Here is a 15,395-nt window from a genome sequence, read left to right on the forward strand (position 1 = left end):
GGGGGTACACCAGCGATTAACTTAGCGATGAGCTTAGATATGGTCCTACCCCTAAATGATGGGATGTTACCATGCACCGACCCCCATGCGGCGTAGAGAGATGAATGCAAATTTGTTGCTTCCGACACGTGCGACATGCCCTGATCAAAGGAAACACAAACTAGAGAAAATGAAAAAGAGACAACAACACCCCTTTGTACCTGACAGGTATGAGGATGTGGTGTAGAAATGACAAGACCAACAGCGCGTAAATGTGAACCTAATGACAACACCACCCTAGTGTATGCAGTAAGTGAGCCCGAGCAACCTGCAGCGCCAAGACAGGTAATTAAAAAAACGAACATTTATAGCTGAGGTACCCACAGACCGTGGTGGGTAGTAGCAAAGGTGTAATGGTGAACATGCATGTATGACGTATTGGTATATGGGCGAGAAGATTGTGGGACGACAAACAATTAAAAACAAAAACACAGCACGTATGGATCTGTAGATGTGACAGATCCTGATGTGAGCACTAGCTAACAGAAATGCTACGACAGACACAATGCTATGACAGACATAATGCTACAACAGACAATGCTATGACAGAAAGGCAACTAATGACATGCTACAAAAGAAATGCTGCGACAGGAATGCTACCCTCCAAAGCTAGACAGAAATGCTGGGAACAATGACTGATGCTGACAGATTGTAGAAATCCAGCAAGAGAACTGAGCAGATCTAGTATGAACGTCTGTCATACAGTGATGTACCTAGAGCAGTGTTTCTCAACTCCAGTCCTCAAGGCGCCCCAACAGGTCATGTTTTCAGGATTTCTCTCAGATGAAATAGCTGTGGTAATTACTAAGGCAGTGAAACTGATCAAATCACCTGTGCAAAATAATGGAAAGCCTGGAAACATGACCTGTTGGGGTGCCTTGAGGACTGGAGTTGAGAAACACTGACCTAGAGCACTGCTAAACGCCAGAAAAAAAAATTCTCATGCTTCAGTTGCATGAATCGACACCCAGCATGTGTAGCCCCTCCCCCGGACCTCCAGAGACAGACCAGCTGGCTTCTCTGTCCCCCTCCCCCGCTCCTTTTGCATGTGCCCTATACGTTAGTAATACTTTGTGTTGTGAGCACTGTTTAGGTGCGTCCTCATCATCTAGCAACACTGAAATTACCCAATGTCAATGATTATGACTTTGGCTATTGAATGGTAACCATGCTTTGGGCAACTTGTAAGTTTAGGCACAAGTACATAATGGCTGAGCCCAAAAACACATCTAACAAAAAAACTCTACTTTGACTAGTCATAATCGTGCTGGCGTAGAATGATATCTTCCTACGTGACCCAGAAAACTTTAAGATCCCTTGCAAGAACATATTTATTTCAAGCAGAGTTTTAAGTTAAAGAAAGATCTCTGTCGCTCTAGAAATACACAGCAAAAAAGAGGCACTGTGCATGCACAATGCCGCTAAGCATCAAAGGAATTGTAGTTCCTTTGAAGCCATGACGTTGTTGCAGGGAGTACGCTCGAAAACACGGAAGTTGAGGAGAACATACAGAGAGGAAAGGAGGAAGTGCTGATAAAGCCTATTTATCTAACAGGTAAATAAAAAATGTTGGCAGAAATAACAGCTAGATTCATGATCTATATAGCATATAGATCAGATATTGCCATAAATGTTTTTAGCTTTACAACCCCTTAATTGTTGCTACTTTGGGGAAGCAGGAGAGATAATATCCAGATTTCCTAGGTGAACGGAGGCATGCTAAGAGCAGGCGGACCCCCCTGTGACTGGACAGACCCCCCTGACTGGACGGACCCCCCCGTGACTGGACGGACCCCCCTGTGACTCCTCCACTGAGCTGACACCCCCCTGTGAGCGGGCGCCCCCCCCCCCATGAGCGGGAAGGGTGGCATCCGATGCAGGCCCTCCGTCGAAGCCATCCACCCGTACCTACTGGAACCTACTGAAAATGCCCTGTGAACCCGGAAATGATCAGAGGAAGGATCTGATGGAGGAGGGATATATAGCCCTCAGACTCCTCCTACAAATTCAGACTAGCCTCCGGCCAGCCTTCTAACTAGCAGTAATCAGCATGGATTCATGAAGAATCCTTCTTGCCAAACCAATCTATTAACCTTCTATGAGGAGGTGAGCTGCCATCTGGAATCTGGATAAAGAAAGTCCAACAAAACAAACAAAACAAAAAACAAAACATATTACAGAGCAAAGTAATATTTAAGCATATGATGAAAGCAGAGTGGACCCAGAGACATTATAAACAACATGAACATAAGCACATAGCAGTAGTGCAACAGAAGGACCAGATAGATATAACTGTTGATATACTTTTTTCTTTTTTATTGATATAACTATTGATTGGATACTTGTTGTTATTGTGTCTATTTAAATTGTCACTGTGTCTACATAATTTTATTATTTTATGTTGAGTGTTTTCATAGCTCTTGACTATTTTATTTACAGTTCTCTATTCAGATAGATGTAACTATTTATGTTCAACGTGTTATATTTTTTTTTTTAGAAGGAATGATGATCATAAAGGCACTTGGTATGCACATACAGAAATGCAAAAAACAAAAAAAACATATTACAGAGCAAAGTAATATTCAAGCATACGGCAAAAGTAGAGTAGATCCAGAGACATTATAAAAAATGTGAATATAAGCACATAGCGGTAGTGCAACAGAAGGTCCAGATAGACATAACTATTGATAACCTTTTTTATTTTTTGTATTTTTTATTTTTTATTGATATAATTATTGATATACTTTTTGTTATTGTGTCTATTTAAATTGTTATTGTGTCTACTTAATTGAATTTTGTTACATTGGGGCAGACTCTGTTCTTACAAAGGTTAAGACGCGCTGTCCTAAGGTAAGCTGTATACTGTACTGCCTCACTGCACCTACTTTGGATATTAAGGCCTCATGCACAAAGTAGACATGTGCAATTAGTTTCGTGCTAATCGGAAAGTCGTCCGATTTCCGTAAATTCGTACATTCGTGAGGATCCGAAATACAAATTTTTATGCATACGAAATACGAAATTTCGCTTATGAACTTCGAATCCAAATTCCGTTACAACAGAATCGGACAAAATAAGAATGTTCGTTAATTACGATTATCCGTTATGATGAAGTTAAAAACCCCAGGAAGTCAGCACAGCACAGGGATGGTGGGAGCCTCTCATAATGATAAACGTAAATTCGTAATTGTTACAAAAAGTTAACGAACCTAAAAGTTAATAACCCAGGAAGTCAGCACAGGGATGGTGGGAGCCCTTAATAATGGGCACAGCGGGTAAACAGACCCAGGAACTCAGCACAGGGATGGTGGGAACCCCTCATAATGGGCACAGCGAGTGTACAGACCTGAGAACTCAGCACAGGGATGGTGGGAAACCCCTTAAAATGGGCACAGCGTGTCTACAGACCTGGGAACTCTGCACAGGGATGGTGGGAACCCCTCATAATGATAAATTCATCATAACAAACATTCGTAATTGTTATGAAAAGTTAACGAACCTAAAAGTTAAAAACCCAGGAAGTCAGCACAGCACAGGGATGGTGGGAGCTCCTCATAATGATAAATTCATCATAACAAACATTCGTAATTTTTACGAAAAGTTAACAAACCTAAAAGTTAAAAACCCAGGAAGTCAGCACAGGGATGGTGGGAGCCCCTCATAATGATAAATTCATCATAATGAACATTCGTAATTATTACGAAAAGTTAACAAACCTAACGAAAATTCGTATTTCGTACAAATCCTAATTGAATTCTGGACACGAATTATGAAATACTAATGAATTCTAATACGAAACGGAATGGAACAAAACGAAACAAATTTATTGACGGCGCACATGTCTAGCACAAAGATGATTAGGCCTGTACAGCATAAAATTGCAGTGTTTTTGGGTGCTCGGGAGGTGCAGGTGCCCCAGAATTCCCATGTTTGGGGCATACTGTGGCATTAAATGTGAGCAACACACAGAACAGCGTACAGCCTAAGGCCTAAGGTTTAGTAGAAAAAAATCTTCCTACCTTTTACCGCAATGTCCGAATACTCCGGAACACACTCCTCGGGCTTCCTAATTTCTGCACTTGTAAATATTTTTAACTTCATTTGCTGAAAGAAAAGAGGAAATATTTTTTTTAAATGTAAAAAAACTGCACTAAAGGGAACATTTCTTGTTGCCTGTAGCAACCAGTAACCAGAATGAATCAGAATGAAACTTTGGACACTTTTCATAATTAAGCCCAAACACTTTTTATTGTTATATTAAAAGGCAGGTTGACTCATTATTGGTGATGATTGTGAATTGAATGGCACACCTCCTGCCCTGTTTGATGGCATAAGGGCCTGGTGATTGGCCGCTCGGGCACCATGCACTGTACTGTGGAGAGGCAGGTGACATGCCATGTGTTATTTCATGCCTGGAGGGTGGGAGCCTCGGACAAAGCTGGTGGTTGGAATTTTTTTTTGTGACAAGTTTGTTTTAAACTCAAAACACCCAAAAATGGAACTTCCGCTTTAAATGAAGGTGACCCCCTGACATGCCACATTTGGCATGTCATTTTTTTGGGAGGGAAGCAGATACCCTATTTTTAGAGGGATCCAGCTCCCACTTCCTCCCGGGGCACCGCGGGGCCGGAAGCATGTTCACCTCTCCCCCCTCCCTCCATGCAATCATCTGGGACACGTCACAGGTCCCAGATGATTGCCCGGCCAGTCACAGCGCGCAGCGCGACTCGCGCATGCGCAGTGTGTGCCCGGCTGTGGAACCACAGCCGGGCGACTACAGTGACAATGCCGACACCGCAGAGAAGAGGGGGATAGCAGCGGGGCTTCGTACGCCTGCATCGCTGGACCGCGGGATGGGTGAATGTCCGATTAATAAAAGTCAGCAGCTACACTTTTTGTAGCTGCTGACTTTTATATGGGTGGAACTCCACTTTAAGTACAGTAGTTATTATGATGTACTGCGAGGATCAGATTAGACAGGAGCTTTAGGTGGACCATCTGATTATTGTGAAAAAAATGATTGAGAAGTTCATTTCTCAGCTAGCAGAAATTAGACTTGCAGTGCCGAAAAATTTGTTTTTTGTTTTTTATTTCATTTTTCTGGTCATTCAAAATTAGTTATTTCAAATTAATTTGTTCCATTTGTTTAGATGCGTTATTCAAATGTGCAGTGGCGAAAATTCGAAAATAAGAATGAAAATCTGAAAATTCGAAAGAATGAAAATCAGGAAGTAAGAACGAAAATCAGAAAATAAGAACGAAAATCTAAAAATTTGAAATAATAACTAACTTATAATAACTAACTATTAAATTATAGGTATTGGAATTTCCTTTCAAATTTGGCTGTTAGTGAACGTAATAAATACGATTTTATCCGAAGTTACAAATTATTCAAAATAACGAATGCCACATCTAAGCGAATGGAAGATAACACATTAATAATAATAAATAATAATAATAATAAAAAGTTTTTATTATTATTGTTATTTATCATTATTTTTTTTTTTTTTTTTTTTTTTTTTTTTTTTCCACATCAGTAAACAGTGTTTGGAGGGCTAAATCAGTTTGATGTTTATTAACTGTCGCCTTCTCGTATTCACATCATAGTGGATTATACTTTTTCTCATTGCTTTTTATATCGTCATAATGACCAACGGATTCCATTACGCCTCTTTACCAACAAGTCCTCTGTCCCTTCCATCTCGTAAGCCCCACCAACTAGGACTCGATAACCAAAGGGACCCATCCTTTTCCAACTCAGTTTAGAGAAAGAGGGGACCAGTAAGAAGGAAGAAAAAGGACAAAAACACCAACAAAAAATACAAGAAGAGAGGTTTGTAAAAATTAACTTGTGGGCTCCCCGTGCCCATCTTCTACTGACCTAGCCTGTATTGTGTACCAAATTACCTATGCCCTAATACCCCGATCCCCCCCCCCCCACCTGCTCCCTATATGTTTATCCTATGCCCTACTAAGCTATATATTTAACTAAAAATGTTCATATCCAGAAACACTTTATTATAGCATCCTTTGCCTGCAAGGATACCAGTTGCCTATATACCTATATTAAGCCCATCCCTCAGTCTATTCCGTGTCTATGCCGATCCCACTATTAATGACTCTTCACTTTCTCTATCCACATCTTCCACATGCTTTCAAATTCCTGAAGATTGCCCCTTTTTATGTACACCATTCTTTCCCTACCCAAGGTTTCATTCATTGTAGAGATCCAGTCTTTCACGGTGGGGGGCTCCTTTACCTGCCATCTAAGTGCTATCAACTTTCTAGCCTGAAACAGGGCCCGCGTGACAGCTAAGGTAGTACTCAACTTTTCTCCCATCACTCTTCTATGCCCCAGAATACAAGCCAAGGGCTCGTTTGCCACTGTCGTACCGAAAATATTTCCCAAGTTCCCAGTCACCTCCTCCCAGTATCTAAACAGCTTGGGACACCTCCACACCATGTGAATGAGATCTCCCGTCCTTCGACACCTGGGGCAGTTGTCATTGGGCCTTCTCCCAAATTTAAAAAGTCTTTTAGGAGTATAATAGGCTCTGTTTAACAGCATTAAGTGTGAGAGTCTCTGTGAAGGGGTCACAGAAACCTGCGCTCCCAACTCCAAAATTCTCGCCCATTGTTCCTGGGTCATTCCTCCCACCTCCTCTTCCCATTTAGCCTTTACCCCAAGGAGTATTTCCCTGCTATTAACCGATTTGCTTAATTGGTCATAAATTCTTGAAATTACCCCTCTAGTGGGGGTTATTTGAATTATGCACTGAAATAGAGGCATCTCTTCCCATCTCGGAGTCTGGGCTTTAAATTGTGCTTTAAGGGCATGTTCCAACCGGACATATAGGAAGAAAGACCCCCGGGGAAGCTTAAACTCCCTAACCAGTTCTGAAAATTTCTTTAACCCAGAGTCGTTATATAATTGACTTAGCTTACTGAGACCAAGCTTCTCCCACTCTCTAAATATGCCTATCTTAAGAACTTCCTGCAAATTACGGTTGTTCCAAATAGGAGAGTAGGCTGTTAAGGCTCCATACCCCATCTTTTTCTTAACTGTTTTCCAAAGTTTGATTATCAATTTAATTGTTGGAAATTTATCATGGAACGCGTCCGCCTCTAGGGCTTCAATAATTGTATTATGTGTGGAGCTCAACAACAGTAACTTGCCATTAGGGGTGCCTCCTTTCGGTATCCCACAGCCCAATAATTGCTGCAACTGAGTTGAGTAAAAATAACTCTCGGGATGTGGGAGGGCAAAGCCCCCCTCCTGGGTAGGGAGCTGGAGCACTCCAAGACGGATCCTGGCTTGTTTCCCCTTCCAAATCAATTCCCTAAAGAGACTGTCAATTTTTTTAAACCACTTCTTACCTATCCAGACAGGGGAATTATGCAAGACGTATAGCAGTTGTGGCATCCATATCATTTTTATTAAGCTACATCTTCCTGCAACTGATAGAGGCAGGCGTCTCCAAATTCCTATTTTTCGTTTAAATTTTGTTAATAGAGGGACAAGGTTTTTACTGATATATAGAACAGGGTCCTTCGTCAGGACAATCCCTAGGTACTTCAGAGCTTCCACTGTTACCACCTGAGGCATACCAGGTGCTATTGTCTCATTTATGGGGTCTATCGGTAGAAACTCTGATTTCTCCCAGTTTATCTCTAAGCCAGAAAAACTGCCGAAGTCCTCCACTATCCTCATTGCTCCCGGTAGCGATTTCCTCGAGTCTCCCAAAAATAACAGAATGTCATCCGCATACAATGCGATTCTTTCCTCGCCTGTTTTTCTCTGGAAGCCGGTTATCGCTCGACTTCCCCTTATGGAAATGGCCAGGGGTTCCATCGCTAGTGCAAACAACAGAGGGGAGAGTGGGCACCCCTGCCTCTTCCCCCTCTCCAACTCAAACCAGTCCGACAATTCGTTGTTAATTTTTAATCTTGCCTTGGGTCGAGTATATAGCATTCTAATCCACCCTATAAAGGCAGGGCCAAATCCAAAGATCTCCAGCACGCGCCACATATAGCCCCACTCCATGCTATCAAAAGCCTTGGATACATCAAGGGTCATCAACGCTCTCGAACCCTCGTTCACCATTGGGGTCTGTACATTCAAAAACGCCCTTCTAATATTCAGACTCGTGGATCTATTGGCTATGAAGCCCGCCTGGTCCTCGTGGATCAGCTTATGGATAACCCCATTCAATCTTGCTGCCAGCACTTTGGCCAGAATTTTTACGTCCGTGCATAAGAGAGAAATTGGTCTATAGGCGGCCATATCCAAGGGATCTTTCCCTTCTTTCTGTAATACAATAATAGTTGCTTCTAGCATTGAGGCAGGTAATTGGCCCCCCTCAAGCGCCCCCCCCAAAACTTTCAGCAGTTCGGGGATCAACACTTCACCATAGTGTTTGTAGGACTCAATTGGAAGACCATCTGGTCCGGGCGACTTATGGGTTGCCATGCCTGCTACTGCTTGGTGTAATTCTGCTATAGATATTGGGGCATCTAATATATCTCTTTCTTCTTGTGATATGGTGGGGATGTCTAACCCCCTTAGGAAGTCCTCCATCTTGGCCTCCTTACCCCTCTTCTGGGAGGAATACAGTTTTTTATAGTAATCCCTGAAGGCTTGTACTATTTTTAAGGTGCTTGATACTACCTCACCGCTCTGAGATCTAATCGCGAGGACCGTGGATGGAGCTGCATTGGATTTTGCTAGCATAGCCAGTGTCCTTCCCATTCTCTCACCCTCCACCATAGATTCCTGTCTTTGGAGTAACCGCCTGGTTTCTGCTTTCTGTATAACCACTGATTTATATGCTTGTTGTTTCTCTTGCCACATACTTTCCGTCTCCGGGGTTGGGTTGCAAGTATAGTTGTTTTCTGCTTCAAGAGCGTCTCTCAACAAGCTCTCCTCCTCCCTTCTAGCCTCTTTGTTGAATGTAGCTATCTGCTGTATCAGGACCCCCCTAAAAAAAGCCTTAAGGGCGTCCCATAGCGTAGAAGGGGACACCGTTCCCTGATTGATCTCAACAAACTCCCTTAAGGAGGAAAGTATCCCTTCCATCTTTTTAATAATTTCAAACCAGTACGGGCTTATACTCCAGTTCTTCCGGGGCCTAGGCTCCCCAAGATTTAAAATGACTACCATAGGTGAGTGGTCTGAGATGCCTCTTGGCCAGTATGTTATTTTTTCTACCATCTGGAGAGCCCTATCATTTCCTAGGGCTAGGTCTATCCTTGAAAGCACGGAGTAAGATGCAGAACAGCAAGTATATTGCAGCACGCCTGGGTTCCGTGCCCTCCACAAATCCATTAATCCCACTTCTTCCAGAAAAAAGCTTAACCGACTCCTTACTGAGTCCTCTGAGCTTTTTCGTAGTGGGAATCTATCCAGCCCTTTATCTAGAACCTCGTTGAAGTCCCCCATTGCTACAATCGGCACCTCTTTTTTATCTAGCAAAAATTCATACAGTTTAAGCAAGACATCCAGATTAAAGGGCGGAGGGATATATATATTTGCCACCACATACCTGGCGTTTTCAATAGAACATAATAAAAAGATGTATCTACCCAACTCGTCTATCCTGACCTGGCTGCAGGAAAACTTCACCCCAGACTTTACCAAAACACTCACTCCCCTACTGTAGGAGGAGTGAACCGCATGAAATTGGGTTTGAAATTTTTTCATCTGTAGGTGATGAATAGTTTCCTTGGTTAGGTGGGTTTCCTGCAGACAGACCAGATCAGCCCCACAACTCTCCATCATAGAGAACACTGCTAATCTTTTAAGTGGTGTACCCAGGCCCCTGACATTCCAGGATCCTATTTTCAGAGTCTTAGCTAACATCTAAAGACTGAGGAATATCCTTTACCCCAACACATACAAACGTATATAACAGAAAGATATAAGAGAAATTTAATATATATAACCCTAACCCAAAACCAATTTTTCTCCTCCTAGTGACTATTATAACAGTTCCGTGTGTGTGCGTACTTGGCCACTAGACCACGTATTCATTTTGGCTATATTAGCCTTACTTTGGGCATAAATTTGCCATAGACATTGCTTGCATGTGCGTGTAGAACAACCAAAAACCTATTTACTATAAAAAGTGCCTGTATGTGCAAAAATAATCTTAAGGAAGGTCTGGATACCTCCGTTATAATTTCTAGTGGTATAAGTGTTCGTAAGGAATGATTTACCCACCCTATTTCCCCTCCCTCCCATCTTCCCACCCCTTCCCTTCCCTCCCCACCTAACCTCCCCTACCCTCCCACCCCATCCCACCCGTACCCACCTATCTAGGTGTACCCCCTGGGGGTTTACCATGACCGTTGCCTCTTACACTAACACCAACCTTTTACACCAAATCTTCCACTCACAACCCCACACCACCCTACCCACAAATAGCTGTGTGCACCCATCCCCTCCCGTCCCCTTATAACAAAAAGCATTAACAGATGGCAGGAAGGGGTGGAAAAAAAAAAAAAAAGCAAGAACAAGAAAAAAACAAAGACAAAGATACAGCCCCTGTACCTCCCAATGCCTTGTCGTGACATCCTATTGATATCCCGGCCTAATATATCTTCCCCCATTCTCTACGTAAAATTCGTGATTTTTTTCCCTATTATCTTTCAGCCACTTCTCAACTTCAGCAGGGGAGTTAAAAAACAGAGTCTCCCCCAGAGCCGCAACCCGCAACCTTGCCGGATATAAAAGAGCATAGGGCAACTTAAATTTTTGTAGATTGCGTTTTGCCTGGGTAAACTCTGCCCTACGCCTCTGCAAATCCGGAGAGAAGTCGGAATAAAACGATATTTTTGCTCCTTTAAAAAAAACCTCCCCTGCTTCCCTGATCTTCCGTAATAAGGTTACTTTATCCTGGTAGTTAAGAAATCTCAGGAGGAGGGGTCTCGGGTGGCCCCCCTCCGATGGTGCCCAGAAAGGGATCCTATGAGCTCTTATGATGGAAAACGAAGCCGAGAATGATTCTTTCCCGATTAGCTCCCCCAGCCATTTTTCTAGGAATGCAATTGAGTTGGCGCCCTCACTCCTTTCGGGTAAACCTATCAGCCTCACATTATCTCTTCTACTCCTGTTCTCCATCTCATCTAACTTAGAGGCTTGTTTAGATAGCTGTTCCTTCAGCCATTTTATTTCTTTGGTTATTGGGAGCACATTATCTTCTAGCCCACTGACTCTTTCTTCCAGGGCCGTTGTTCTCTCCGCCATTTTCTGCAGATCTTGTCTAACCAATAACAGATCTGCTTTAACACCTTTCATCTGTTCACAAAGATCTTTAAGCGAGCCGTTACACACCCCTACAGCCATGAATACATCCGTTATAGTTGGTTCTCTGTTCAAGGGTAAATTCGGGTCATTTATTAGCTCCGAGTTTACGTTTGTGTTTTGATCACTTAGCCCTGGACCTTTATTACATAAAGATTTGGAAGGCTGGGTAGCCGGCGCAGCCCCTAAGGGCTGTAATTGAGGCTGGCCCTGGCTTTTCCTATCCGATGCCCCCCTTGTTGACCCTTCTGCTGCGACCCCTTTTTTGGAGGGGTCAGAGCAGAGGCATGGGCATATTGCTCCAGTTTTGCTGCTGCTGATACTGCTGCCGCATGCTGCGAGTTTTTCTCTTTAGAGGAACGTAGATTCTGCATCATTTACACTTATAGGTATAAATATACTCTAACAGCAACAAATTAGTGACTGACAGTTACCAACGTCCTCCACAAATCCAAAAGGAACTAAGGAGAGAGGGGGAGGAAAGGGAAGCCGTTGCGCCCATCAGCACTCAACTACCCGCTGTACAGAGCATATACCATAAAGTGTATAAAGCGGGGTAAGTCTCTCCACTCTACACTCTTATACACCCCTGTAAAGAAAAAGAGAGCTCACACAGAAGGAAGGCACAGTACCTTAGATGGCAGGTGTGGGGCAGCCCCCTACACGCATAAACTCCACAGCTACAACATAAATTGGTGCAGCCCCCCCACCTACACCGTAGTTTTATACAGTTGGTTAAATGCCGCTAAGGCAGTCGCCATCAAAATACGGTTAGTGGGGTATCTACGCCGAGTATCCCAACCCCTACCTAAACCTCTCTCCTTGCATCTGTTGAGGATCCCAGGGGTCCCAGGGCTTTAGCTAGTCAGCAGCACACAAAAAAAAAAAGGAGAATATACTTTGCTTCCTATATTAGCACACACTGCTCCCAGACTTAGTATTACCCAAGCAGCAGGCAGGTCAACACACTGACTCACATAAATAACTCTGTTACTACACAGATGTCATATTACCAGGATTTACTTCTAGTCCGAGGATTGTCTAACAATTTTTAAAACAGCATCTGGTTACTATATTAGTGACTCCATACTGTACCAGCTCTGGCCGACTTCTATTCCATGACTAGTGTAGAGGTTATTTATCATTATTAATTCATTACATTCCATTCGTTTAGATATGGCATTCATTATTTTGGATAATTCGTAACTTCGGGTAAATTTGTATTCGTTACGTTCACTAACAGCCAAATTTGAAAGGAAATTCCAATACCTATAATTTAATAGTTAGTAATAGTTAAGTTATTATTAGTTAGATATTATTTCAGATTTTCGAATTTTCGGGTTTTTGGATTTTCAAATTTACAAATTTTCGAATATTCAAATTTACGAATATTTGAAAAAAATCATTAAATAGGTTTTCTTTCATTCGGATATTTGCGAAGTAATGAATTTTTCGAAATTCATTATAAAACAAATTTAGAACGAAGCGAATTGCACATATCTACTTCTCTATGGGACTTTAAAAAGGTTGCAAATCTCCCTGTGTAAGTTGTACCTAATAGGTAAGCCTAGAATTAGGGATGAGCCGAACACCCCCCTGTTCGGTTCGCACCAGAACATACTGAACAGGCAAAAAAATTCAGAAGAACACACAGACACCGTTAAAGTCTATGGGACACGAACATGAATAATCAAAAGTGCTAATTTTAAAGGCTAATATGCAAGTTATTGTCATAAAAAGTGTTTGGGGACCTGGGTCCTGCCCCAGGGGACATGGATCAATGCCCCCATGCCATGGGTGCGGAGCGGCCCGAGGAGAAGAAGATAGAAGACGCCGCGGAGGAGATGCTGGACGAGAACGCCGGAGGAAGAACCAGAAGAGCCAGAAGAACCAAAAGAACCAGAAGATGAAGGAAGATAGAAGAAAGAAGAAGTATTTAAATAAAGAAATTGTCAAAAACTGTCTCTTGTCATTTTTAACATTTTTGACAGTTTTTTAGTGAAATGGTAGGGGTAAGTACCCCCTTATCATTTCACACAGGGGGGGGGCGGGATCTGGGGGTCCCCTTGTTAAAGGGGGCTTCCAGATTCCGATAAGCCCCCCGCCCGCAGACCCCCACAACCACCGGCCAGGGTTGTGGGGATGAGGCCCTTGTCCTCATCAACATGGGGACAAGGTGTTTTGGGGGGCTACCCCAAAGCACCCTCCCAATGTTGAGGGCATGTGGCCTGGTACGGTTCAGGAGGGGGGGGCGCACTCTCGTCCCCCCCTCTTTTCCTGCGGCCTGCCAGGTTGCGTGCTCGGATAAGGGTCTGGTATGGATTTTTGGGGGACCCCACGCCTTTTTTTTTTTTTTTTTTGGCGCGGGGTTCCCCTTAAAATCCATACCAGACCTGAAGGGTCTGGTATGGATTTTTGGGGAACCCCACGTCATTTTTTTTTTTTAATTTTGGCCGGGGTTCCCCTTAATATCTATATCAGACCTGAAGGGCCTGGTATGGAATTTAGGGGGACTTCCACATCATTTTTTTTAATTTTGGTTCGGGGTTGCCCTTTGGAGAATTCCCATGCCGTTTTTATCAATGAACTTCTTTCTATGTGTATTGTCGGCAATGCAATAGCCGCGGGTAGTTTTAAATGAGTTTTTTCCTTCAAAATGTCATTTTGCTGTCAGACTGTTCTAAACATGGGAAACATGCGCCCCTTTACAGGCATACTATAGACACCCCCCAGGTACGAAATTTAAAGGGATATTACACTTTTATTGTTTGACTTTAAGCATTATTAAAATCACTGCTCCTGAAAAAACGGCCGTTTTTAAAACTTTTTTTTGCATTGATCCATGTCCCCTGGGGCAGGACCTGGGTCCCCAAACACTTTTTATGACAATAACTTGCATATTAGCCTTTAAAATTAGCACTTTTGATTTCTCCCATAGACTTTTAAAGGGTGTTCCGCGGCATTCGAATTTGCCGCGAACACCCCAAATTGTTTGCTGTTCGGCGAACTTGCGAACAGCCAATGTTCGAGTCGAACATGAGTTCGACTCGAACTCAAAGCTCATCCCTACCTAGAATAAGGCTTACCTATAGGTACTATAAATATCTCCTAAATGTGGGCAGTTTAGGAGATATATACTGTATACTGCGCCGATGATTTGCGCTCTGAAGGAATGACCGCTCGTGCCGTTTCTTCAGGAGCGTGTGCCATGACCGGTGGCTCTTGCACGCATGTGTGGGAGTGACATCACGTGGCTCCGGCCAGTTACAGAGCCAGAGTCCACGGCCCCGGAAGGAAGAGGGGTGAACATGGATGTGGTCTCCAGTAGGGACAACGAGGGCTTCGTTTGCAGGTAAGTGTCACATATTGTGTTAGTTTGCGATGCATACTAGCACATTATGCCTGAAAGGAAGAAAAACCCACCAGGGTTTACTTCCTCTTTTACATAGTTACATAGTAGGTGAGGTTGAAAAAAGACACCCAGTACAAACATTCATGAAACAAAAATGTCAAACCAAAGTGTTTATTAAACAAAGGTATCAAATGAAGCCAATGTGTTTAGAGGGAAATGCCTTCCCCTTCCTCAAGGCTGAAACTGCAGGTAAGAATAGACTCGAGTTTAAAGGACTTATGCAAGACCTTGATCCAAACTGTCAAACCTGGAAATGTTGCAGACACCAATGAACACTTTGATTCAACCTTGATCCAACCTATTGTAAGGATGTTAGAGTGCTGCTTTAAGATATGTTATACAAGAAGAAATGTATTTTGCTTTCTTATGCAGAAAATTGCAAGTGCAAAGATTATTTGCGAGCTATGTACTTGAACAGGATTAGGGATGAGCCAAACACCCCCCGGTTCGGTTCGCACCAGAACCCGCGAACGGACCGAAAGTTCGCACGAACGTTAGAACCCCATTGACGTCTATGGGACTCGAACGTTCGAAATCAAAAGTGCTCATTTTAAAGGCTAATTTGCATGGTATTGTCCTAAAAAGGGTTTGGGGACCCGGGTCCTACCCCAGGGGACATGTATCAATGCAAAAAAAACTTTT

General features: G+C 43.0%; 1 protein-coding gene across 3 annotated transcripts in view; it reads right to left on the reverse strand.

The window, feature by feature from the left end:
* Window positions 1–15,395, reverse strand: part of LOC141105649 (alpha-2-macroglobulin-like protein 1) — a 583,128-nt gene that overhangs the window by 415,579 nt on the left and 152,154 nt on the right. For all 3 annotated transcript variants that reach the window (XM_073595625.1, XM_073595627.1, XM_073595626.1), the window contains exon 17: window positions 4,059–4,143. In XM_073595625.1, the coding sequence (XP_073451726.1) occupies window positions 4,059–4,143 (85 nt within the window). The remainder of the gene's footprint in view (window positions 1–4,058; window positions 4,144–15,395) is intronic.

The sequence above is a fragment of the Aquarana catesbeiana genome, linkage group LG08, assembly GCF_042186555.1.
Source record: "Aquarana catesbeiana isolate 2022-GZ linkage group LG08, ASM4218655v1, whole genome shotgun sequence".
In the NCBI taxonomy this organism is placed as follows: Eukaryota; Metazoa; Chordata; class Amphibia; order Anura; family Ranidae; genus Aquarana; species Aquarana catesbeiana.